Source organism: Clupea harengus, chromosome 9 (genome assembly GCF_900700415.2).
Source record: "Clupea harengus chromosome 9, Ch_v2.0.2, whole genome shotgun sequence".
In the NCBI taxonomy this organism is placed as follows: domain Eukaryota; kingdom Metazoa; phylum Chordata; class Actinopteri; order Clupeiformes; family Clupeidae; genus Clupea; species Clupea harengus.
The window spans coordinates 4,692,971-4,720,877 of NC_045160.1; the positions used below are offsets into that span (position 1 = coordinate 4,692,971).

The 27,907-nt window shown below is 45.1% G+C and overlaps 1 protein-coding gene across 1 annotated transcript; it reads right to left on the reverse strand.

Moving 5' to 3' along the window:
* Window positions 1-13: 13 nt before the first annotated feature.
* arrb1 (arrestin, beta 1) lies at window positions 14-27,471 on the reverse strand. Its single transcript, XM_012816652.3, has 16 exons — window positions 27,237-27,471; window positions 9,370-9,400; window positions 8,071-8,131; window positions 7,927-7,971; window positions 7,250-7,446; window positions 6,762-6,821; window positions 6,535-6,602; window positions 5,801-5,936; window positions 5,015-5,099; window positions 4,858-4,930; window positions 4,492-4,629; window positions 3,601-3,684; window positions 3,252-3,275; window positions 3,100-3,167; window positions 2,892-2,943; window positions 14-1,927 (listed from the first exon to the last, which is right to left on the reverse strand). The coding sequence occupies exons 1-16, from the start codon at window positions 27,254-27,256 to the stop codon at window positions 1,822-1,824; spliced, it is 1,248 nt and encodes a 415-aa protein (XP_012672106.2). The 5' UTR covers window positions 27,257-27,471; the 3' UTR covers window positions 14-1,821.
* Between the last annotated feature and the right edge of the window lie 436 nt (window positions 27,472-27,907).

The window sequence follows — 27,907 nt, forward strand, 5'->3', positions numbered from 1 at the left end:
CACCACAAAAATGTACAGGATAGACACATTTTTATTAATAAAGATACAGTTTAACATAATATCTTTTACACCCTCGCCTGAAACTTGTATGGATATAATAATAATAATAATAATAACAATAATGTCAGTGTGATGGTCAATAATATTCATTTGTCAATAAATACTTGATAGCCCCTCTCGTAGTTTTGACTTATCTAAGATATGATTCAAATTCATTTTGAATGGTTGGAATGACTAGTTCACAGTCAATATGACTTTGACACTGTTTAACACAGTGAAGAAAAAGGAACAGGACAGTTTCGGACCAGAGCAGCATATCTAAACAACCTGGTGACACATGTCATAATATTAATCATGAAAAGAATAAGACCATTCTGTACTGTGGTAGTAAAACCTTTACAAAAGAAATCAAAAGCATTTTGGAAAAAGCATGAATCCCATTCACAAAAACGTACAAAGTATTGACATGTCATGCAAGAAATCAAGGCCACTCCTTTCTTTATAGATAATATAGCTTCATTTCTGTGTCTGCTAAGGCTCTCTCCTCTATCTACAATGCAGTGTTAGCACGGAGAATGGGGAATGAACGACCACACTGGAGACAGGTTTCCTCTTGATTTAGAAAAGCTGTGGAGATAAAACTACATGAACTCTGCCTGATGTTTGGCCATTTGTCTCTCAAAAACGGATAGTGTTGGTATATTAAACTATGTTCTACTCTCATTTTTGCTTTTGAAATAAAGTGACACTGGATGGTAGTTTGGGAAAGGAGGCATGACATTCTGATTGTACTTTAGGTGGCTGGGATGTGTATGGAGTGGGGACCCATGTGATATGTGCATATCAGTGCTACTACTGGGAAGGGTTTCCACGAAGCAAGGAATACAACAGTCTCAAATCACATCTCTCTCTGGATTATCAAACAGCTACTATCAACTTGTCATGTCTAATGTAAGGCGAAATGAAATATATATGTTTATATATATTTATATATATATATATATGTTTACTTGTAAATAGTTCTCCAAATTCTCCCCTTACCCCTCTACATTTGTACACTTAATAGTTTTCCCTGATGGAAGGTGCATTCGGCAGCTCGTACTGAATTTGGCAGTAGTCATGGTTATAACAATCCCAGTTATGTACGGAAAGAGAAGTACAGATACAATACATTAAATATATTATCATTACAGAGTTGTGTCTTTGCTCATTCCTATTGATACAAAATGCAACGCAACAAAACCAAACCAAACCAAACCAAACCTAACAAAACGTTAAAAAAACATGTATTACAAAGTGAAGTTTATTTCAAGGCATGCTTCCACTCAAGTTAGATTCAGCCATGATGATAACTGCTAAGACCTCCGTTTGAGTGACCCTTATAGGAAATCCCAGATACCTAGAAGGTGGCCTAAAGTAGCCTACGCACAGAAATCTCTCTCCCCTCTCTCTCTCTCTCTTTCGCCCTCTCTCTCTCCCTCACTCTTGCCAATCAACACTGATGACTAGGTCACACAAGTACCTAAGATGTAGAGGTTTTGTTTTCTAATACTTGTCCCGGCTGCATGGAAAGACAAATGTAAACAAGAAACACGACGACGGCACCACTGAGTGTGTGTGTTTGTTTTCTCTCTCTCTCTTTCTCTCTCTCTCTCTCTCCCTCTCTCTCTCTCTCTCTCTCTTTCTGTGTTTCATTGTAAAGGGGGCCTCCTCGCTTCAGGTTTATAGCCGAAGAGGCTCTTGGTAGATCCCAGGAAAAAGCAACACCACCGCCTCAGAAGAACAGTCAGCCCCGTCACACCACGCTGCGCCGCTCTCCACTTATCTGTCGTTCAGCCGGGGCGAGTCTGTGCCCTCCTCATCATCGTCGTCTTTCGCCCCGATGAGCCGCTGCCGTGCAAAGTCCTCAAAGATGATATCGTCGTCACTGTGGAGAGAGACAGAAAGAGAGAGCATCCCTTAGCTTTATCTAACCTTCAAACTCACTATTCTAGGCCTTCACAAGCACATATCACTAGAGGATTCAGTGTCCTGGTTAAGCACAGCCACCAGATACACATATTTGAAACCACCTGCAGTAGTCATTTTAAGCCTTCAGTTCTTCAAACAAACATGAAAAATATATGAGAGTGGTGACTCATGAAGTGCAGCTTGTTTAGCATTCTAACTTTGGCTATGGCTATGCTGAGTTTGGCCTGAACTCAGGCAGCTGAAACAATACTGGATATGTGAGCAAACACTACCATCACAGATACACACTGCTAGAGAGTAGAGTGTTTGTACTTCATCTGAGATACACTTACATAGTAACAGCTGGAGTCATTCAGTGTCAAGGGTTGTGTGTGTGTGTGTGTGTGTGTGTGTGTGTGTGTGTGTGTGTCTCTGTGTGTGTGTGTGTGTGTGTGTGTGTGTGTGTGTGTGTGAGTGTGAGTGTGCTGCCTGTGTGTGTGTGTTTGTGTGTGCGTGTGTGTGTGTGTGTGTGTGTTTGCGTGGGTGTGTGTGTGTGTATGTGTGTGTGTGTATGTCTGCTTCTGTGTGTGCGTGTGTGCGTGGTTGTGTGTATGTATGTGTGTATGTGTGTGTGTGTGTGTGTGTGTCTGTGTGTGTGTGTGTGTGTGTGTGTCTGTGTGTGTGTGTCTGTGTGTGTGTCTCTGTGTGTGTGTGTGTGTGTGTGTGTGTGTGTGTGTGTGTGTGTGTGTGTGTGTGTGTGTGTGTGCGTGGGTGCGTGCTGCTGTGCCTGGTGCGGAGGTGTGGCAGCCAGGGGAGCTGGAGCTGGGGGAGGCAGCTGAATGCATTATTGATGGGGCATAGCACAAGCACAGCCTCTGTGCACATTTCACAAAGGCTAAAAGGACGGGAGGCAAGAAAACAGCTGCGACAGCGGCTCTTACTTTGTGTCGAATTCTATCAAGTTGGTGTCGATGGGCGCGTCGCTCTCAGGAGCTGTGGAGTGGACAGAACACAAGTAGGGGAATTAAAGAAAGGCTTTGAAGGTTATTCAGTTTGCACACGTTTTCCCCAAACTCAGCACTGGGTTTGTATCCATGTGAAGAGACAGAAGGAGAAGAGAGTGAGGAGACTTGTGATCAAGGGACCTACCGTCTCCGTATAAGTCTTCAATGGGTTTGGGGTGCATTAACGTGAAAGGCAGTTCCACAGCAACATCACTGTGAAGTAAAACCAGGGAATTAGACTAAATCTGGTCCCTTTACCCAAATGATGAATGACATTGTAATAAACGCCGGTCTTACCTTGAGGCAAGATCTCCCAGAAGTCTGGAAATATAAAAAATAAGTTGAAGTTCCTGCAATGTCGTCTAGTAAATGTTTATGTGAGGAGTGCAACACCAGTCTGAGTTCACACACCATATGAAATACCAACATTAGTAAACTAACATGTATATATCAGGCAGTGGAAAACAAGTTGCTTTGTAAGAGGATCTAAAGTAGTTTACTTCTTGTAACACCTTTACACCACCCTAACGCAAAATCCCGATTTAGAATACATCCCTGTGTGCAAACCCCATCCACAAGTGACTTGAGACTATCTGAACAGAAAATGAAAACATACAAACAAACAAACAAACACACATGCACTTACCCGCCTCTAGACACCACCAGCTTGACTTTGACTTTGTAGGAGACAATAATACCCAGGATCTCCTTGTTGGCCCCTTCTCTCAACCTGACGAGGGCAATAATATAAACGTTAAAATTTAATTTCATATTCCTGTTCCTGGGAACATGAACACAGGTAAAATGTATATGCAACACATATATGGGATAAATATGGTAGAAAAAATTATGAATTAAACTATTTGCTCGACAAATTTAACATCATGCATAACAATGTACAATACTTCTCATCAAGGCAAAGATGATACAGTCGCTATAACAGAGTGAAACTGAGTCTATTCTAATATGTAAGATATAAATTCCAAACATTTACAGTTTTCCTTTCATTGTGAGGACTGCACAGAACACCTGGTCAAGCCTTGAGGAGCAGAGCCTGTGCTGTACTCACAGTGTGATGGAGGCTAAGAGCTGTACTCACAGTGTGCTAGAGGCTAAGAGCCTGTGCTGTACTCACAGTGTGCTAGAGGCTAAGAGCTGTACTCACAGTGTGCTAGAGGCTAAGAGCCTGCGCTGTACTCACAGTGTGCTAGAGGCTAAGAGCTGTACTCACAGTGTGCTAGAGGCTAAGAGCCTGCGCTGTACTCGCAGTGTGCTAGAGGCTAAGAGCCTGTGCTGTACTCACAGTGTGCTAGAGGCTAAGAGCTGTACTCACAGTGTGCTAGAGGCTAAGAGCCTGTGCTGTACTCACAGTGTGCTAGAGGCTAAGAGCTGTACTCACAGTGTGCTAGAGGCTAAGAGCCTGCGCTGTACTCACAGTGTGCTAGAGGCTAAGAGCTGTACTCACAGTGTGCTAGAGGCTAAGAGCCTGCGCTGTACTCGCAGTGTGCTAGAGGCTAAGAGCCTGTGCTGTACTCACAGTGTGCTAGAGGCTAGGTTGGTGTCCTCATGCTTCAGCTTGCCATCCAGGGCCAGGCCCCTCTTCTCCCGGTTGTTGACGAGGAAGGGCGTGAGGGTGTAGACCCTACAGAACGTGGAACTCGGAGCTACTATGTCACTGACAGATGAAAGAAAGAAGGTTCATCAGGTGTATCAGATTATATAATTTTTCCGTATAATGTATGAAAGATTCAAATATAATTTGAGGCATTAATGAGCATGTATCATTCCAAAATAGTTGTAGAAATTCTTTCAGATGAGTCAGCCCGAGGCTTTAAATCTAATTTTACTTAACACATACACTGACATTTGTGTAAAGCATTTGTGATTCTGGGTCTATACTTACTCTGACTCTTCTGTTGCTACTGGGCACTTGTACTGGGCAGTGTTGAACAGGCATATGTCTGCATACTGACGCACTAAAGTGAAAAAACAAACACTGTCCAGCTGAAATGCCTATTTTTGAATAGCAATATATTCATGAAGGAGCTAGTGATACGTACCTGAAATCTTCATTTTCTTCACTGTCTTGTTTGTGTTGTTAGTGACGTGAACATTGACACTTATGGGCTCGCCATGGTAATAAATCTATAGGGGAAATCACATGATTTGAATGAAGCTATCGGTCACGTCCCGTAACACACAAGCGCTTTAAGAGAAATAATTCATGGGATTATGGTGCTTTTATACATTAAACATTTACATGAATAACATTTGCAAACGTGTGTAGTGGCCTTATGTTTGTGACAGCAAGTGTGACCTCCTTTGAAGACATAAGCAGTCAGCTGATTGGCAAGCACACATTAAACAGGTCTGTATTGAGCCTCTAGGGAACAGAGTTTGACTCCTACTGCATTTACCTAAATGTAACACTTTATGATGAATATTGCAGCGATATACTCTTGAATTATGCATTACACAAAGGTACATAGTGCAGCTTTGTTGACAAAAAATAAACATACAAAGAGACCTACAATAATGATGTAGTTCCCCAGGAAGAATGTAAAGATGACAGCAAAGAATTATTGTATTAGACATTCTATATGAATTGGTTTACATTCTTGGGCCAAGAAATTGTAAGCAAATGTCACAAACGCCTTAAAATATATACTGGCAAACCCTGTCCTTTCATCATTCCCTCACAATCACATTCTACCAATAGTGTCATATGATAGAAAACAAATAAACAAAAAAAAACATAATCCACTTGCAAAAACTGGCATGTGAAAATTAATCAGGTTGGAGTCTGAGATGCTACTCTCTCAAGCATCCAGCAGGGGGCTCCCTACCTCCTTGTCCAAGGAGGCCTCCAGGTGAAGGGGCTTGTCAGACATGAGGAACTGTCGTGTGGTCTCTGCCATGGGCTGTGGACCCGGCTTCTCCGGGGCATACTGCACCTTCCTGATAACAAGGCGCACAGAGTTCCTGCGACACACACACAGAAGGCTGTCACAGTCAGGAGTGCCCTGGGCACTCTAAGATTACAGCACTACTGACAAGGCTGCTTTCAGATGCTGAGGTAAAATTCTGGTATGTTCCATTCATCCTTCAGTGTGCTGGACAGGAGCCACCCAGATGTTATATTTATAAACGTGACTGGGTCCCATCCAATAATAAGAATGCAAGGGGAGAACATCCAATCACTTAAGAAGCATTTCACACTTACCATTTAAAATTCATGGGCTGCAGCCCACTCCCATTGCATGCAATCAGGCCTGAGCTACAGTAGCTAACATGCTAATTAAAATCAAATATTCTTGAGGCTGTACGCACTCTGAGGACTTTGAGGGTAATTCTTCCTGACACACACATTCAAGGTCACTCCATTTGTGGACAGTGAACTCTCTCTATCTCTCTCGCTCACTCGCTATGTCTCTTTTTTTCTCTCTCTCTCTATCCCTCTCGCTCACTCTCTCCCGTCATTTGAAAGTAAGTCATGCACCTTAGTGATTATGCTCTTAATAGTGTGACAGATGTCGATGATGTATTCCACATGGCTGACAGAATAGTAGGATGACTGTACCTTTTGTGGATTTTTTCCTCAACGTTCTCTCCGCAGAAGGCTTTGACTTCAAAGTCCACCCCACAGGCCTAAGCAGGAGAGGACCGGATGACATAAAAGAGAGAAGTCACTTCATTAAAGAGCTGGAGACGTGCAGCCGTAGTGTTACACAGCCCGGCATGCTAACTAGCCCGAGCGAGCCCACACACTTATCATGCGTTATAGCCTGTGAGGATGATCCCGAGTACCTTTCCTGTGTCCTCAGGGCCTGGCTGCAGAGTGACTGAGCAGGGCAGGTTGGGAGGAATCTGTGGGTGGAGAACAGAGATGAAATTCAATGAAATTTCGATGACAAACTATCTCCGATGAGTGGTAGTTCTGGAATGGGTGCAGCTAAGACCTGGGCCACATCTCCTCCAGAGTCTCCTGCCATCTGACACTTTAACATACTGATTTCCCTATGATGGTGGGGACTGATGGAATTTTATAATAATTTTATAATAATCCATGGAATTATTATATACAAGAGTTCAGTCAAATGGAAGCATGACGATTGTTGTAAAACAAACTGCACTGGGAGTCACCTCCAAATGGAGCCTCACAACAAAAGGAACAAACAAACAAAAGGTACAAACATACAAACAAACAAACAAACAAACAAAGGAAAATAAATATCAACACTTGAGTGAAATCCTGTTCCAGATAACAGCTGGAGCAAGAGAAGAGAGTGGAGTACCTCGAAGGTGAAAGGATAAGCATGTTCCCCGAGCTTCTTAATCAAGCGCTCCTGTAGGCGGGTGAGGCCTTTCTTCTCCCCTGGCACTGGGGGGAACGCCTGGATGTTGGCCACAAAGAGGTCCTTTCGGAACGTCAGTCCCAGAACATCCAGATCCTCGCGGCCGTAGCGGAAGGCACACGTCAGCGTGACAAACACTGGAGGGGGGGGGGGGGGGACAGAGGGACAGAGAGGCACAAGGAGCGCGGCCTTTGAGTAAGTCTTTACATAATGGAGTGTGACAGACATAGGGCAGAACATTGCCGCTCAAACTAATATGGAAATCACTCGGCACAGTGATCCGTAACACCAAAGATTTTAGAACGCTAACCAAGATTGAGCAACGTAATTCCTGTCTATGGGCACAAAAGCAGGACAGTTCTAGTGTCACCAACATAAACTTTCTCTCCAAATAAACAGTAAAATAAGATAAACATAATTTTGTGTGCTGTATTACTGTCTATGATTGTGTATGATAACAATGAGTCACTCTTTTGGACATGGAGGATCATTTCCTAGGGCGGTTATCCTAGTTTGGGAGCTAGCTAATGGAGTGAGGGGCCAACTGGCAAAGCTCTGAAAAAGATCTCAATCGTATGTCAAATACGATTTCTTTACTTTTATCCATTTTCTCATACCTTTCCTCTCCTTCAAATACTCTGGGTCGATTAAAACAACACCATCTGGAAGAGAAGAAATAAAAACAAACCATTTTCAGAGATTTAAAATGACATTATAAATGTATGATCTCTTTTAATCATGCTCCATGCAGGTACACATACCGACTGGCTCTACAAGGTCCACATGGTCAACAAAGTCCCTCTTCCCGAGGTAGACTGTGAGCTAAAAAAGACACCAAAATGTCAATAGGTCAAAATGTCAAAGGATTTAAAAAGTATGAACTGTCATTAGCAGCTCACCCTTTGCATATGAATACATCAGAAATACAGAAATACATTGTGAACTCAGTTTGTTGGGCTCGTAATGTGTCTGGCTGCTTTCGCAAGGCGCTTCAATATTCTTCAATATTCACGGCTGGGAGTCTTGCCCACAGATTGGCCTTCTCATCTGTCTCTCATTACTGTCTGCATGAATTTGTTGGTGTGACTCTGGAGAGGGCTTTAACTTCCCAGAGCGTAAAGCTGACACAGACACACACACACACACACACACTCATCATAGAGAGCACAGAAGCGCTCACAGAAGCTCATCATAATGAATCCAAAAGCAGACACACACACACACACACATAGTCATGCACACACCCACACATTAACTCTCATGCAGACAGAAACACCAAACACACAAGCACACAAATGTGCCCCCCACACACACCTTACTCATGCACAATAATACAAGTACATCATAATGCACCCACACACCCACACATTTTCTGTCTTGGCATTATTTATTGTCACGCACACACCCACGCGCGCACACACACACACACACACTCACACACACACACACACACACACACACACACACACGGCTCTTTCATATTCTCCTCACAACCACTTGCTTTTCAACGACCCCGATGTACCCTGCCTCAGACCCCCCCCCCCCCCCCCCCCAGCCAGGCTGCTAAAGCGGTGGATCCGACCGTGACACAACACGAGGCGTCCGCCTCTGCTCTACTCTGCACTCCGCCCAGAGACAGCCCATCGCCGTGCCGACGCACGTGTCGCCATGCTCCAAACGAACGTAACTTCGACCTGTCAGCAGGTCGTCTCGGGGAGATGCATGGGCGTCTGTGTGAGAACGCGACCTCGGCGCCTCGTCCGGGGCCTCGTCCTCATGGGAGCGGACTCTGAGTCCTCCCCTCCTCCTCTCCTCTTTAAGAGCTCCGACTTTGAAAAGGCCTCTGCTAGGCCGGTGTTGGATCTCTGATATCGATTGATTCACGAGACAAAGGGGGTTTGATTAGAAAGGGCAGTTTTGATGCTGGAATGGAGTGTGCTGACGGAGGCTTGTTTCGCCCCCATTACTGACACTCGAAGCATTTCTCTGTTCTACATGAGCACCTTGTTATCAGAGTAGGGTTGTTGACCTTTAAAGATGAACACAAAGGAGAATATTACCTTGCCATTGGGACTTGCTTTCTTGAACACCCTGAAAAGCAAGAGAAAAGAGCATAAATCAAACGAGACCACAGGCAATATTTTAGACAAAAAACTGGTTAATAGCAGCACAGCAGTGACTCATGTCAGACCACACCTCACTGTTACCAGGATAGGGCCCTAACGTGGTATGAAAGTGTGTCCGGAATCAGCTAGATACCAGATTGTGTCACTAATGAATCACTCTTGTCTTTTCCAGGAAAGCCAAAATAAGCACACAAAAAAACTACCTTGGTATGGAGGTAGAGAGTTATTGCCCACAGCAGTCCAACCATCACCATTCCTGCATTCGCCGAGCCACAGGATTCAGTTAAGGGCAGGGAAGTGGCTCTGGACGGAGGCTCCCAAGAAAGGGAGAGAATTTACTGCTTCAGTGGCACAGGAACAACTCCAAATGTGAGAACAGCCCACTGTGAATCAGGGCATCAGTTACTGTGACAAGAGCCTTCATCAAATGAGCCTTGGGCTAAGATGAAGTCATAAACTACTTGCGGTGTCAGAGCCTGTGAAAATAACTGCTTTAGGAGACATAAAATCTTACTTTGGAACTAAAGTTTAAATTAGAGAGTACATGTTTTTATGTTTAATGATGGTTGGACCACTTTGTGACAGGAGATTCTATCTCTCTTTCTCTCTTTCTCTCTCTCTCTCTCACTGAGAAACTATAAATTGAATGTCAAGATGTAATGAGGATGTGTTGTCAAGGCAGAGACAGCAACAGAGTTGTTGCCATAGACATTTTAATAATAAAATGTAACAACAACAACACTAACAATATTAAAGACATTGTTTTATTTTATACCATACACATCAAGCCAGGAAGATAATACTTTTATATTTTTTGCAGAAGGCTTCTTTCATACCCTAGGATCACAGTGCAATATCCTCTCTGAAGAGCACAAAACCATTGAGATTTTATTTTTATAGTGTTTAACAGCTTGTAATGACCAGGAATCAAAGCCCTCTCACAAACCTCAAAAATCCACAGAGTAGCCACAAAACAAATCCATTAACTCTCTCTTTCTCTCTCATAAACACACACACACACATTAACGCATTAGCACACACTCACAAACACAGACACACACACAAACTTTAAACAGCTCCTTCCACATAAAAAGCACGCTTGGGCTGGGCCAGTGATAAAAACCATGTCCCTGGAGCCGTGAGAGAGCCAACACTGTCCCATGAGCGCGTGGAGCATCGCAGGGAGGGGTCTCAGAGCCTTTCTAATTGACCTCCTTCCGATAACATGATAACAGTTCGCCTGGAATCAGCAGGCCATTGGGTGTGGGAGGGCAAGACGTCCACTTTAACTAATGGAGCACAAAGACTAAGAGGCACGTGGGCCAGATCTCTCTGGAGAAGAAGGTTGTGGAAAAAGACCAACACTGTTTGGAGAATGACATGCTGAGTAGATATGGTTGCAAAAATACATCATGGCTTGCCATATTCAGAAATAAAATGTGTTATGGCTACAGACATACACATTTGTTGCATGTAATCAATGACTCTTGATGGATTTGAATGAGACCTGTTGCAAACCCCTAATGCTGAGGCAAACAGGACACAATCGATAAATCTAGTGCAGACTAATGTTTCAGTAGCTCATGCATGTGTAATTATCAATAATGGCTTTACACTACCATGCCACTCATCACTTACGCCCTAATTTAATTGACGGGCAACTGGCAACCAGCAAAGCAACGAATGGCAAAGTCCGCCAAAGGCAAAGTCCGCCACGCACGAACTAAAGCTAAATCATTTTGCTAATTTAATACCTTGAGAAAGATCCTAAGCGCAAACATGGGTGGGTCAGCGCAAACACGCCACACATTAGCTTTAGTTCATGCGCAACAGAGTTTGCTTGCTCTCCATCAATGAGATTAGGGTCCAAAGTGTGAACAGAGAGCTGTTAAGCCACACAGAGAGGAGAGCAAGGGTGGAGATTAGAGGAGGAGGAAGAGGAGGAGGAGGAGGAGGAGGAGAGCATTGGTGGAGACAAGAGGAGGAGGAGGAAATAGGAGGAAGATGAGGAGGAGAGCAAGGGTGGAGATAAGAGGAGGAGGAGGAGAGCATTGGTGGAGATAAGAGGAGGAGGAGAGCTAGAGAGAGACAAGAGGAGATAGGAGGAGGAGGTGAGCTAGAGAGAGGAGAGCAAGGATGGAGATAAGAGGAAGAGTAGGACTAGAGAGAGCAGGCATGTGGGGAAGAAGTGAAGATGTATGTATTAATGAACCATAATGTGAATCAGGGATTTCCCAAAGCCCAACTACACCAACGCCATAGAAAAACAGCACGTACCACCAAACCGGAGGAGAGGGGAGTCAAGCATCCGCCCTTTCCCAGATGCTCTCAGGCCCCTGCTTAATGGCGTCAGACACAGTTAAACTGCCTCCCTATCCATCAGGCCCCAACACAGCCCACATAAATCAGCCCACACTTTCTCAGGCCCCTCTGGGGCCCGCACTCCTCCCCACCCTCCTCCTCCTCCTCCTCCTCCTTTAAGACACTCTGCCTAATGACAGCAGCATCCTAATCAAGCCTGATCCCTACTGATAAACTCCCTCCGAAACACGTGCCCATTTAGTTAGGCTGTTGTGACATTTGGGGAACACACATACTGTATATTATTATAGGATCTGTACTGAAGTGTTAGATAAGTACTAAATAGCCACTGTAGGTCTTTCAGAGTCACACACTGTTAGATTTTCAAGATGGCACCTGTCGTCTTCATGCTTGTTATCATAGTCGTCATTGCAGTAGAATACTGGTTATGTAAGGGCAGTACTTGCAACCGTCACAGTAAAATGCCTGTCTGTCGGTGATCTGCTCTGAATCTGGGCTCACTTTACTGGATATAAACTTGTAATCGACACATTCAGCAGTCTTAACTCTGCGACTCCAAGCCAAACCTTCCTCTTCTTGTCATACATGCAGAGGGCTGTCGGTTTCTAAGCATGACACGGTCACTTGGCCTCTGGCTAACAGACCATTTAGCTTCTGCACATCCCTGTGTTGATCACTCATTTGACTGTCTCCAATCAAAGTAACCATGAAGCCCATGGCGTGCAGTTGGTGCCGCACAGTGCAGCGCAGCGCAGGCAGAAATTAATTCAAAGCAAAGGGGCATCTGCACGACTCTGAGAGCGCCCTTCCTATTTAAATTATGGTTGACATGGCAACAGCAGATGGCTTTTGTCACAACGTCCAGTGTTTCTTTTTTTCCCTAATTAGCATTAGGCTATGACTCCAGGCTGTGTTAATGACCATATTATGCGCTTTACAGTGGGCTGTGTCAGGTTTAATATCTTATAGATTTTATTTGCTCTGTTGCTATGCCCACGGTGGGGCATGGAGCTGGAGGTTAGTGCTATTGTGTTGCTAGCTTGCTGCCTTCCAAGAATTATGATGTGATGACCGGGGTTAGCCAAGCGAGCTGTGAAAGTGGGTGTTGAACAAAACACAGCAAATGTGTTTCCAGAATAAAATCTGCCATGGCAAGGTTTTCCATTATTTACAAGCATGACCAGTGATGTCTGTCTGTATTTTATTGTTAAAAAACAAAATAAGCTGCGTAACAGAAAACAAAGTAGACTATTCTTCCTTCTTAAAATGTGTGTGTTAAGTGTTGTGTTGCTCCAGGGAGCAGCTGTGCCTGTGTGTGGTTTGAACAATCTCGTTTCTCTTTCATTGTTGTTATTGTTGTTCTTGTCATTTGTCCAATTGTGTTTTTCCCTCTGCCTGTGCGGGGTGTAAATCCACAGGCTGATGTCAGGCTGGATGAGTCACACCCCTCTCATGTCTGTTTGTCTCCAACAGGAGACATCTGTTGCGCCCAGGGCCCAGTGCCCAGTGCCAACACCTGTGACGGGGCACGCATTCAGCTGTCTGGAGGCTCATCTCATCTCTGCCATGCCAAGCCCACTGGATCACTCGTGCCCCCAATCCCAACCTCCACCCCCGGGGATTGGCTGTCCACTGGGCACGGTTTGCCCCTGCAGATGGACGGGTTTAGAAACAGCTCGTCTCATGAACCCCAAAACCACTTCTTCATCTTGGAGGCTAGTGGAAGAAACATTTCGACTTCAACCTGCTGCCTTGAGCTTTTAAATGAGGTTTTCAAATCTCTTGGTTTCATGGTTATCTGCATTGATTTTCAGGCTGGTATTTGTCCATGCAGCAGGCTTAATTAGGAGGCAAGGACATGAGGCACATCTGTGCAAATCAATATGAGTACTGTGCACTGATCAGATACACAATTAATTTAAAACCCTCTGCAACAAAGATGTTTTCTCTCTCTCTCTCTCTCTCTCTCTCTCTCTCTCTATTTCTCTCTCTCTATCTATACCTCTCTATCTATCTTTCTCTCTATCTCTCTCTCTATATCTATCTCTCTCTCTCATTCTCTCTCTATCTCTCTCTCTCTTTTGACATTTCATTTTTATGGCTTCAGTGGTGAAACCTCACCCAGGATCTGTCTCAGTGCATCTCTGCGTCTAACCATAAGGCTTCTTCTGCGTAGAATGTTTTCCCGGTGTGCCTTTTTTAGGCTTGTAGCTGTCAAAGACCTTTTTACGACACGTAGAAAAATGATTCTCATGGCAGGCTGTGTGACTAAAGTCCATGCAAGGCATCTGTTGAGCAATTTCTCTTCTTTTCACTGCCGTTCATTCAGCTGCTGGGTTTGTCTTTGTGTGAATGAATTATACATCATTCCATTAGGCACATCCACATGCCCCACTGCTCTGCTCTCAAGCCATACAATCTGTAAATGGATAGGGGAGGAAGGAAATTGACTTGCTTTTGACGGATGGTTGTCAGTCAGGCATCTCACTGCTCTCCAAAGGAGAGAAAAGAAAGGAATGATGATGAGAAGCAAAACAGATGTCATGATGTGGGATGATTACAAATGATGAAGACCTCAAGGCTGTTTCCAGGTGAAATAAATCACACTAAACTGAATGTGCTATGAATGCACGGCCAACATAGTACCACATGAAATAGAATTAGATGTACAAGTAGATTCTGGTACGTTAGTTTCTAGCATGTCCAGTACAGTGATAATGTGGTCTTTCCTTTTTAGTCAGAAGTCCCTGCATAAAACCTGAAACATTAAACCACTGAACCAAACATTCCAAGTAGACCTCTAACACTATCTGTGCAAAACACGTAAACTACCGTGTCATTAAAAAACACGAGGCATACCTCATCATAAGGTACCTCATTATGAAGCATCAGTAAAACACACAGACATTGTTTCAGAATGCCTGTGAACTCTCCTCGAAAAACAGCAGCAGGAACTCAAGCTCCTGACACGGAATCCAGACATGGTTAAAATCCCTGAGAAAAAATGTCTGAGGAAGGTCATGGTAAATTAGAACAGCAGGGGAGGACTTAATGTCATGCTGCCCATGCCAGAGGCTTGGCCTGTTCTGATAGCCCAAAAAACGAAAATCCCAAACAAAACCAGTCCAAATAAGAGGACGGTCCAAACTCGGAGCTGTGAAAGTATCGTCAAGGGATGCGGTGAATTGCATGCGTCATACAGCAACTATTGATCAATTTGATCCAGAACAATCATGACCTGATTTAGGTCAATAACTAGTGTTTAGGTTTCTAATAAGCAATGTCCCCCCAAGTTGCTGTAGTTTATGAGAAAGAAAACAGTTTGGTATTATTGTTCCATTTCCACATCTATTCTTTCTCTTTAATTTTTTCTCTCTCTCTGACCCACATTCCATCTCATTTAAATGAACCACTGCAGAGTTTTTGCTTCGCTCGGAGAAGGCGGGGGCTGAGCAACGTCTTCAAAGGACCAGACAGAAACACACAAGTAGCATTTGATCCTTTCCTGCGGGGGTGGAGAGGAGAGGAGAGGAGAGGAGAGGAGAGGAGAGGAGAGGAGAGGAGAAGAAGGACAGCCCAAATCCTCTGCTCACATTTCTGGAATAGTTTATCAGGAGGATAAGTGGATTCCTGCCGAATCCTAAAGACTCATTTAAGGAAACATGAATGTTTAATGAGAGAGTCCAAACCTTACCGACTATAACTAAGTAATGGGCATTCGCTTGATCAGTCAGAAAATAGAATGACTGTCAGATACTGTACAAGGACTCAGTTGTTCGGATTGTGGTTGTTTCTTGTTGCCACAGACTCATTTCATTTAACTTGACTGTTTGTGGTTCAGCCTCATAACGTGAGGGTCAATCACATTTAAGGTCCTGTAAATACATTTTCCCTCAAAGTTTAACTGAATCAGTATTCAAGCACTGGTCAGATAATGTTCAAGAGAGCAGACAGAACTCTGGTATGGCTCTGGCTTTGGTCTGGCTTTGACCTCACTACCTTATCTGGCCCTGATCTGTCTGTGATGTACATCTGATCTGTCTGTGATGTACATCTGATCTGGCTGTGATGTACATCTGATCTGGCCGTGATGTACATCTGATCTGGCCGTGATGTACATCTGATCTAGCCGTGATGTACATCTGATCTAGCCGTGATGTAGCTCTGATCTGGCTGTGATGTACATCTGATCTGGCCGTGATGTACATCTGATCTAGCCGTGATGTACAGTACATCTGATCTAGTCGTGATGTAGCTCTGATCTGGCTGTGATGTAGCTATGATCTATCCGTGATATGGCTCCAGCAGGCATGGATCGAACAGATCAAACCCCATCCCAATCTTGTCTCTGATAGGTCTAGAATGGTTCTCATTACAGAACATCATCAAGTGGTACCTGACAGAGTTGGCTCTGAGTGACCCTTACCATCCTCAGGGCCGGATCGGAGGGGAGTTGAAATTCAGCGAACAGATGCAAACCTTCAAGGTGAACACATTTTCTTTCAACTTTCAAATTTGAACGTTTTTGTGTAACCATTCCAAACCATTGACTTAAACTGTATCCCTATTATCCAGCTCCTATGGTTATTAGCCAAGAAATACCCCTCAGACCATCTGTGTGCGCTCACAAACGCAGTGAACTCAAAGCAAATAAGAAACGTTTGTGAACATTTGCCGTCGTTTACATTTTGAACGCACCTCCATATGTGGGCCAGGTCTGGGCCGAATCCTCTGCCGACTCTGCATCCGTCTGGTATTTGGCTCAGTGAATGATAAATGACTCTACTCTGTGTGGTGCTAACCCTTCACTTCATCATGCTGCAGAGTGCGAGGGCTCTTCACCCTGATTTATCTCAATATTAGACTATCGTCATAACCACACTGATAACACACGCTGACATTTGTTATGTCTCCCCACAGCCTCGCTTTGCAAACACTACCTCGCTGGTCAGTTGATGAGGTATTAAAGCTTCAAGGTCTCTAGAAGGCTGGAAAGAACACACTGTTGTAGTGATTCAGAGCCTAAATTATAAAACATCCCTTGGCGATGCCCTGCAGTAAACAACAATAACAACAGCTCACAAAACGAGATCTTCCCAACTATCATGCGCGTGAGAGTAGGCTCATGAATTCCAGGAAGCTTTCACAACCTTACTGTTTTTTTCTCCCCCCTTCACTCTGAAATAATAGGCAGGGAAACATTCAGTCAGGCCTTTCAGAGTGTGCATTTGAATTTTTAAATAAGTGGCCCCATCGGGTAATGTACAGACAAGCCCTGCCTCCACTATCTCCATGCTGAGTTGGCACATCTTTCGTGCTGAATCGCTCTCTATTTTATCATCGGGAGAGTTGGGGGTGGGGGTGGGGTGTGTGTGTGTGTGTGTGGGGGGGGGGGGTTTGAAACACTGTTATGGAAAAAGTCATTCTCACTCAACATCTAAGTGTTGCTCTTTAGTGGAGCGGAACAGAGGTGGCAGTTTGGAAATGCTCTATGAGAGATTCTGTCAGGTCCTGAGAAAACTGATTATTTCCAGGCATAATGTTGTGCCTCACTTGATAGCCCAAGGAGATGGTAGCACTCATTTTGAGCGAAAACAAATAAAACATATATTCATGCTGTCTACTTTACCGGAGCAGTGTAGAAGGCAGTCCTTTGAAGGAACATTCTGCATGATCTAGAGATTAGGCATATGCTATTGAGTAATAACAAACTACAGTCGATAGATTTGATTTGAAATTAACAAGCCACCTTTACAAAAATACAGCGTTTCATTGACTGACTTGTCTGGATTGACCTCCCATGAGATTTTGCACCGATCCGGAGAATTGATTTTATTTCTGCGTGAGTGTCTCACCCACGTCTCCTCCCCTGCCTTGGCTGTCTCCTCTTGTTGTTTCTGCAGGCCCGAGTATTGGATTTGAATCTGGTGTTACATGAGCCTCATCATCTCTGGTCTCATCCCTCCTGGTGGGTATCAGCGTGAGCCGAGGTTCCCACCACCACCCCCCTCAAGCAGTGGTCATATAAACCAGGGGCTCAGAACTATGGGAGAGGAAGGAGAGGGAGAGAGTGTGTCCTCCCCCACACAAAAAAAAGAAGAGGTGGAGGAAAGGATGAACAGAGAGGAAGCGAGAGAGAGAAAGAGAGAGAGAGAGAGAGAGAGAGAGAGAGAGAGACGGAAGAAGTGGAGAAGCAACATGAGCGAGGGATGACTGGGCCTCTCTGTTTAACACGCAGGGCACGGGCGGCCACATCTCTGCCTGCGCTATCAGTGCCACGTGTGTGTGTGTGTGTGAGAGAGAGAGAGAGAAAGAGAAAGAAAGAATGTGTGTGTGTGTGTGTGTGTGAGAGAGAGAGAGAGAAAGAGAAAGAATGTGTGTGTGTGTGTGTGTGTGTGTGTGTGTGTGTGTGTGTGTGTGTGTGTGCGTGAGTGGGCCTTCACACTCCCATTTACTGAATTGACTGGCCATGACAGAGAACAGAGGAGCGCCACACGGACAGGAGAGCACGGAATGAAAAAGAGAAAGAGCAAAAAAGAGAAAGAGAGGTAGAAAAGAGGAGTAGAGAGGAGAAGAGGTGTCTGGCGTGAAGAGGACAGGAGAGGCCAAGGTAGAGAGGGAGAGGAGCGAAGGATTCCAGAGGAGGTGAGAGGAAAGGAGCAGAAGAGTGTGCTGAGAGGAGGGTTAACCAATGAGAAAGCAGATAAGATGAAGAGAGTAGGTTTAACCAATGAGAAAGCAGATACGATGAAGAGAGGAGGGTTTAACCAATGAGAAAGAAGATCAGATGAAGAGAGGAGGGTTAACTAATGAGAAAGAAGATCAGATGAGAGGATGGTTGACAATATAGCAGAGAAACAGATAAGATAAAACTAAACAACAGAGAAGAGAAGAAAGGAGAGGGAAGGAGGAGAGAGGAGGGGAAAGGAGGTAGGAGAAAGAAAAAAGAGAACAAATGAGAAAGGATGAGAGAGAGAGAGAAAGAGAGTAGAAGGATGAGAGAGGTGTAGAGAGGAGAAGGATAGAAGACTAGAGCTCAGGAGATGAGCAGAGTGGAAAACAGACAAGCACAAAAGCGGTGATCCGTGACGGCAGCAAGCCTGCCCTGCATGCATTACATCTGCTTATGTAAGAGAGGCAGCCAGGGGCTCCTCAACCATCCCCACCACCACCCCACTCAGGCTGCACAAGAGCTACTACAGACAGAGAGAGAGATGGGGGGAGAGAGAGAGAGAGAGAGAGAGAGTGGGAGAGGACAAACAGAAAGACAAATAGAGATGTATAAGCCTTGCACAAGACGAAACACAGCTAACACACAACCTCAGAGAGAGAGAGAGATAGATAGATAGACCGTAATCAGAGTGCAGAGACAAGAGGAGAGAGGGAGAGAGAGAGAAAGCTAGATAGAGAGAGAGAGAGAGAGAGAGAGAGACTGTAATCAGAGTGCAGAGACAAGAGGAGAGAGGGAGAGAGAGAAAGCTAGAGAGAGAGAGAGAGAGAGAGAAAGAGAGAGACCAACAGAGAGCATAAGTGAGAGTAGTGCCAGGGGTAATGCGGATGTCCATCAGTGCCTGTGGTCAGATCTGTCCATTAGCAGAGAAAGGTGATGCTAAACTGCTCCACATTTTTGAAGGGTGTGAGAAGGCCCTCTCTCTCTCCTCTCCTCTCTCTCTCCTCTCCTCTCCTCTCCTCTCCTCCCTCTCTCCCTTCCTCAGCCTTAGTGGCAAGCGTGGCTAAGGGACAAGGGAGAGCAGGGTGATGTATTGCCACTGGCTTGAGACGATCTTACTACGTGGAAGGATTTTCCCCTAGGTTATGTGTGGCAGAGGGCCTCCAAGCTGTCCTTCAAACATGCTGGCCCTCTGATATGGCCTTATAGGCCACTCTCTTCATATGCACACACACACACACACACACACACACACACACACACACACACACACACACACACACACACACACACACACACACGCACGCACACACACACACACACACATACACACATGGTCAACACGCTCTGTAGGTGCTCTAATATCTGGGTCAGAAATTAAGGACTTAATTAAGATGAAAAAAATTCTCCTGAGAGAAAGCCCCCCCCCTTCGACTCAAAGACAGTATGTAACACAGATGGCTTTTGCATCCGTGATGTATTTAGGTCGACGCTTTGTTCATAACTCAGAGAGAGAAAAGTGATTGACACATGATGACAGAAGTACTGATAAGACGTGCATTCAGTAATAATAACCCAGTCGGGTGTAATTTAAAGGCGCTGACACGAGTGATAACGCAGATAAGACACATTCATTCACCTGAATGCATTTACAGACTCTAAAGGGTGAACTCTAGAAAGTGATGACTGCACCTGGTTGGTTAAACTCACTATGGATAAGATAAATATGATAAATAAGATAAAGGATAAGGGAAATATATAGGTAAATCCGTATAAAAAGGTATGTCACAATGCCACAGTTCCCTAATGGAACATTCTACCCTATCCTGAACTCCAACCAGTATTGGAGCTGAATGACTGACTCATCCTGTTGTCAGAAGCTGAAGCTGAAGCTTTGGTCTTAACAAGCATCTCCACAGCCCATATGTAGGGGCTGTGACAGCGAGCCCTTCACACGAAAGACGTCCTAACTTTGAGCCTGGTCTAAAGCTCTGTCACTGGCTGTCACTTTCATTGGAGGCTCATGGATATCCAGACACAGACACACACACACACACACACACACACACACACACACACACACACACACACACACACACACACACACACACACACACAGACACAGACACAGACACAGACACAGACACAGACACAGACACAGACACACACACACACACACACACACACACACACAGACACAGACACAGACACACACACACACACACACACACACACACACACACACACACACACACACACACACACACACACAGCATGTTACAGGGGTAGGACAGGTAGAAGGGAACACCGAGCCCCAGGAGGATACGCTCTGAGAAGGGATGACTGTGTACAGATGGATGGGCAGTGGCACAGGGCGACACGCTCTATGAATCCCAATGGCCCTTGTCCTTAGTCCACCCTGATTAATCATATTGCACTCAGCCACACTCACAGACTATGGTGTCCTGGAAACAGCAGACCACGCACAGCTCTGCCTTCACTTTCTGCTGAGAGTACAACCAGGCTTTAGGCTACATATCTCCACACTTAGATCTACTGCTTTAGCAGAAGCAACACATAATACAATACCACTATACATGTTCATCAGTATCTGGCTATTAAACCAAAGACTACAGTGTTCTTCGTTTTTCGTTTGCACCTTGCTCTACCAGCTGAGAGCTATGGAAACTCTGATATTATACCACTTGTGATTCTGATTCAATTTTGAATGACCTGGCTCACTAATCTAATGCACTGGCTTCTGGTTTCAGGGTTTACACTGCGTGTCTATGCAAGATGCTGACAAGAGGGGAGCCCTCACACTCAGTGTGATGTGGAGGGGTCAGGGGTCAATTGAACACACCCTGTGATTTGTCACCGAGGATGGCTGAGTCGTGGCATCGATATGGACATTTGTATTGTTTTCTTTTCTTTGTTCATTTATTTATTAATTTATGTGTGAGCTTGTGTAAGAATTAGGATCCTGTGTGGATCTGTTCCTGTTGATATGCTGGTTATGCAACATTTGGCTCCTTTGCATTGCACTGTGGGTAAATCATGTCGTTTCATAATGTTTAATCATCCGTGTATCAACCCATGGAGTGTCAAACGCCTGCCCTCAAAATACTGAATACCACTGTGATGAAACATGCTGGTCTTATAATAAAACGAATGTTCACACATTAGCACCCTCACACACAGCGATCAATGAGACTGCTCTATGGCACAGCCATACCCCAAGGATGCAGGGATGTGTGTATGTTGGTGATTAAATAAAGGTGGCAGGAGGCTCATTTGGCTCCTGAGAGTGATAGTGACACATTCCCTCCTGGGCACTCTCACAATTACACACAGATGTGGCGGACCATAATTCCCTTCCTGGAGAGAAACACATGGCGTGACGCATAGAGGTGGTGTGCGAGGCGTGCGACAGCTAGTGTGGCCGTGTCCTTACTGGCACAGCACGCCACATGGCTCACGTGTCATCACGCTGACACCGAGGAATGATTCAGAGAAAGAAAGAAGAAAGAAGAAGAAATATCCCTCGTTTCTGAGGGAAGCTGAGTGTGACGTGGCAATATGGTTCCTCTTCAGGTCAGCGCTCCCTTGGTGGCATCTCTATACTGTACTGTCAGGCTTCTGTGTGTGTGTGTGTGTGTGTGTGTTTGTGTGTGGACTGATAAAATGTACGTAGATGATCGTCAGGCATCGCATCAACACTCTCACAGCTGCCAGTAGGGTTGCCAACCGTCCTGTAAAATACAGACCCCCCCCCCCCCCCCCAATGATCTCATACTCTACTACTATTTCATCCAAACGGTCTGGGGTGCAAAGATTCCGTTCTGTGGCCCATGGCTCTGTGACTGGGAATCAAGCACCGACATGACACTGACCAACCCACACAACAGTCTTCCAGCCAATCAGCAACAGGGAGTGTTCATGCTTGTGCACAGGACAAGGGGAAGAGGAGAGGGAAGGGAAGCAGAGTAGCAGGAGAGTTGGGAGTATCACTGTCTGGAGCGGCTGTGCTGGCTCTGGGAAAACTCCGACTCGTCCTCTCTGCATGTTAGCATCGCAGCAGCAACTCTAGCGACAACCACTGTGTTTTGTCATTTGATGATGTTTCATGCTAAAATGTTTGTTTTTCTGAATGAGCACTGAAGGGAGGGGTGTATTTGGTTGTCCAGAATCGTTGACTCTGTGCCCAGATGCCCCAGTCATTCTAGGACTACAGACCAGGGACATGAGGGAAATGAAAAAGGCAGGAAGCTTGTTTGCTTGTTTGTAATCCCTGGCTATTACCACAGTTTGCCTGGAAAGCGTGACCCCGTGACCTTAGCGTTTCAATCCCAACAGCTATTGCTGCATCTCTAGAGGAGGTAGAGAGCAGGAGAGCAAGGCCCCAAGGAGAGGGAGAGAGAAGAAGAGGAACAGAGGAGAAGCGGAAGAGAGGAGAGAAAGAGAGGAGGAGAGAAAGAGAGGAAGGTCACAGGGAGAGGAAGAGAGGAAGAAAGGAGGAGTGCTAACAGGAAGGAGAGAGAAGCTCATTAGAGAAGTATTCATCTCCTATTTCAATGTTCACAGTGTCAACACGGCTTAATACCAGATACACTTCATTTTACATATGAGGTGTGTATGTGTGTGTGCACGTGTGTGAGAAAGATATATATATAGATAGATAGATAGATAGATAGATAGATAGATAGATAGATAGATAGATAAAGAGGGAGGAGAGAAGAGATGTTGAGATGTTTCTGCCGTCCCTCTGCAGATGTCGAGAGTTCAGGCTGCAGGCCAGTAAAGGAGACGCCCAGGCAATCTGAATTTAAGTAACCATGACCTCCAGTGCTCCTCTGAGACACACCAAACATGACTCACATCAGTCTCCCTCTCTCTCTCTCTCTCTCTCTCACACACACACACACACACACACACACACACACACACACACACACACACACACACACACACACATTACACACACACACAAGCACTCTGTTTTTCTCTCTTGCTCTCTCTAACACACACATACACACACACACACACACACACACACACACACACACACACACACACACACACACACACACACACACACACACACACACACACACACTCAACCACTATGTCTCTCTCTCTCTAACACACACCCACCCACACAGTGGCTTACATGCTCCCTTGCTAAAGCACACGAATAAATCTCACACAGGAAGCACGATACACATCCCATCATGCATACAGACACATGCACTTTCTCTCTCTATTCTCTCTCTCTCTCTCTCTCTCACACACACACACACAGACAGAAAGAGAGAGAGAGAAATGCTTCCATATCCCTGTGCACAAACACACATATAAATCACAGGAGGACGTACACGTCAACATGCATGCACACCACACACTCTTACACCCACACCTCCTCACAAAAATACACACACTCATGCACAAATGCACAAAAAGACTATTTAAAAGACTAATTCATGAACACACACACACACACACACACAGAGAGACTCCAGGCATAGCGATACATGGCCTCTGACCATCTCTGCAAAGTGATGAAATATGAATCGGTAGCTATTCCCAGTGCAGGTCACATTTGAGAGTGGAAGGGAAGGAGAGGGGCCGGGAGGAAGTCATTGGAGTATGTCAAGATGAAATGTGAGACAAAATGCAGAGATGGGAAGAAAGGGTGCAGCTCAATAATGCAGGGTTAGATTGCCGGCCAGCCGGACGACACGTTTACGAGATGTCAACGAGAGTGGCTCTCTGCCTTGGCAATACCATAGGGCTCGTTAAGGAAAGAGAAACTTGATGCCCTTGTAAAAACTTGCTGATCAAATCCCAATTAGGATCCTATGATTCAGAAAGTGGAGTGAATTACATCATCATAGGCATCTTAAAGTCTTCAGCCAATCCAGTTCTGTAGAGAGCTGTATATTTCCAGCTTTATACAGGACAGGTTACGTTCTTTGTGTTACAGGTCAGTAAGGCTAACACAAAAGGCCAGATCTGTCTTTCTCTCATCCGACACCTAAACAAACCATCTGCCCACTAATCTTATCTGGTCATAAATCAAACCTTACAGTGGCATGCCACAGGCTAGCCTATTCTGAACGAGTGAAAAGTGGTTCACATTAACCCTCCTGCCTTCAGTGTGCCTTCATTGATACAGTATTGGGGGGTGTAGACACTGAATGGGGTAATTGCAGATGTACAAAGCATGTGGATGGGCTAAGGCTGGTTTGTGGATGCTTTGCAGTCTGCTGACAGAGGAAGATTAAACTCCAAGAGGAAAGAGAAAGAACACTAAAGACCAGCACCACCACTCTCTCTCTCTCTCATCCACCCCCGGGCCAGATTTTCTTTCTTCTTTTCAACAGAGGTGGAGAAAGTACTAAACTCTATTACTTCAAAGTCAAACTATACTGATGGTACAATATTATTCTAATACAAGCTGAATTTGTTTAGTCAAATTTAGACTTGAATTAAAGTACTGGTACTTGCTTAAGTATTCAAAATTTTAAAATTTTAAAAGAAAACCTGACTGCATTGTATTGTTTGTGTGTGTTTGTGTGTGTGTGTGTGTGTGTGTGTGTGTGTGTGTGTGTGTGTGTGTGTGTGTGTGTGTGTGCATGATGCTGTACCAAAATGGTAAAAAGTACAGAAAAGATTAGAGATTATCATTACTAAGGTATTTAATAATTTAGCCCCAAGGCCAATCCCTACTAAAAGTAATGTGTTTATTTCACAAGAGTACAACATATGTTTCTGAAAGGACTTTAGTCAGTAACGTTAACTCGCCGTTTCGCTAGCTAACTATCAGTATGCATCAGCAGTGGATTCACACAGGACCCGATCCCAAATTTGGCATATCCATGAAAATCCATAAAAAGTCATATGACCAACCACAGCATAAAAACCACAACTACTACAAGCACAGACCACTTTGTTTAAAATGTTTATCTGGAGTTAAATACCTCAAAATACTTTCTCAGGTTGTAGGCAGTGATGAAATTTGTGCAAAATAAACAGAGCAAACATTTAAAAACGATATTATGTCTTTCTTCATTTCACAAATCTCAAACATGGACTTCAGATATGGCCATGGGTGCTCTGATGTACATGATTTATCTCATCTAAAATGTAGTGGAGTAAAAGTCAAAAGTCAAGTTTCCCAAAAAATGAATACTTAAATAAAGTACAGATCTCAAGTGAATGGACTTCTTCACAGTCCACCCCTGCTTTTCAGGCGCTGTGCTTTTTATCGTTCTCCTTTTCTCTGCTTCCTTTTCTGTCTTTTCCCCCCCTCTGCTCTCCTCTGTCTCGTTATCTTTTCTGTCTGTTTTCCTCTCTGTTCTTCGCTTTAGCTTTCATCCAATTTCTCTAACATCCTTTCCTCTACTCCTCCACTCTGTCCTCCTCAGAGATGAATAGTCAAATAGACCTCACAGGAAGCTGTGTGTTCTTCAGGGATTTGGGGATGAATGGATGGATGGATGGATGGATGGATGAATGGAAGAGGCGGATATGTTTTCAGAGAGAACCTCCCTCTCTGGTAGATAACAGAATTGACAGAGTAACCTACAGAAAGTCATCCAGGTCTAGGCATCCAAAATGTTCGTATCACACACAAAACAACATGACAGACTGTGGCTGGCACTGTGATTATAATCACGGAAGGTGAGAGGACAAGGGGAGATCCCTACGCAGCTGGTATTGATCCCGGGGGTAACGTGTTTTTGAGGGCGGCGTTGGGATTGGAGGGGACAGACAGAAGCGGCCAGACAGAACAATAAGTGGGTAACTTAATTGGATCATTTAATTGGCTTGTCATTTTAATGAATGCTGAGGTTTGACTGCCCTCAACAGGCAAGTCATCCTAAGGCAAGGGAGAAGCACCTCGGCTGCTGTGGTGTGTGTGTGTGTGTGTGTGTGTGTGTGTGTGTGTGTGGGATGCAAATGGGGGGTGGGGGCAATGGAGGTTGGGAGGGGGGAGTCGGGACCAGGTGGAGGCAAACCCAGAGGGGTTTCTCACCATGTCAGCTCTGTTAAATGTCAGAGTGAGTTCAGCAGTGCCCCCCCCCCCCCTCCGACTCCAAAATCCTACCACCTCTCGACCCCAGCAGAGCAGAGATGGTGTGCAGCTAGCTGCCTAAGTTCCATTAACACACACACACACACACACAGAGTCACACACACATAAACACGCTGCGCAGGCAGACACATTACACTTGCACTCCCTTTCTCTTACTCTCCCACACGCCCACAAACACAGAGACATAAATGTTAACCTTTCACACACACTCACACAGACAGGCAAACAGAGATTCATGTATTAGTCTGTAAAATGGTGCTCTAATGTTATTACTCCTGGCAGAAAGGGAGAGAGAGAGAGAGAGAGAGAGAGAGAGAGAGAGAGAGAGAGAGAAAGAGTACAGATGGCTCTCTGACTCACACATCTCATTTGTAACCTCTGGGATAATATGATCATCAATACGATCATGGACACAGACGTACCGTACATGCACAAGGAGAGGGACAGAGAGTGAGGCAGACCAGCTCATTAACCATACCCAGCAACTGTTTGTTTTGCCTAGTCGATCAAGATAAATAGGCAGTCCCTTTCCCAAGAGCAGAAACCCTCATGCACCACCAAGGCAAATTCAGAAATACACAAAAAGACATGACTGCTGTTACCATAAACAACCACTCACACAAAACCCTCTGCAACCTGACAACCAATGCCATCCCCCCGCCAACCTCCAACCACACACTAAAAAAGAGAGACTCTAAATCACATTCTTACCGTGTGCCTTTATCTCCCATCGCGAAGGTCTCTGTGTGTGTGTGTGTGTGTGTGTGAGAGAGAGAGAGAGGGCGAGAGAGAGAGAGAGAGAGAGGGAGAGAGAGCGCGAGAGAGAGCCTAACACCGTTTATCACTCACACAGCGAGAGGACTGGAGCAGAGCAAGAGCTGGGGGCAGAGATAGAGGGAGAGAGAGGGGAGAGAGAAAGAGGATACAAACAGAAAGAAAGAGAGAGAGAGCGCAGAGAGACCAAGTGAGCAGACAGAGGAAGGGGGGGGGGGCGAAAGAGATAGTGCAAAGAGAGAAAGTACTACAGCAGAGGAGAGCAAAGAGAAAGCGAGAGAGCAGAGCACTGATGTAAACTGACAGACAGGCTGTACAGCGGTGGACGTTGGGAGAGAGACAGCCAGAGAGGGCGAGTAGGGAAGAGAGGATCTGTCACCGCGCCGACTCTTCCCGCCTCGAGAGCAGCTCAGCGCAGCGCAGCACAGCGAAGCTCTCGCTCGCTCGCTCATTCACTCCTGCTGCCTCCGGACGCAATCCCCACAACGCTGACCAACCACCTCTCACCCCAACAAAAAAAGAGAGACAGAGATAAAGGAGAGAGAGGAGAGAGGGAATTGAAAGGATCCACCACAGACAGGCAGGTGCTCCTGAGTCAGTCTCCTGTA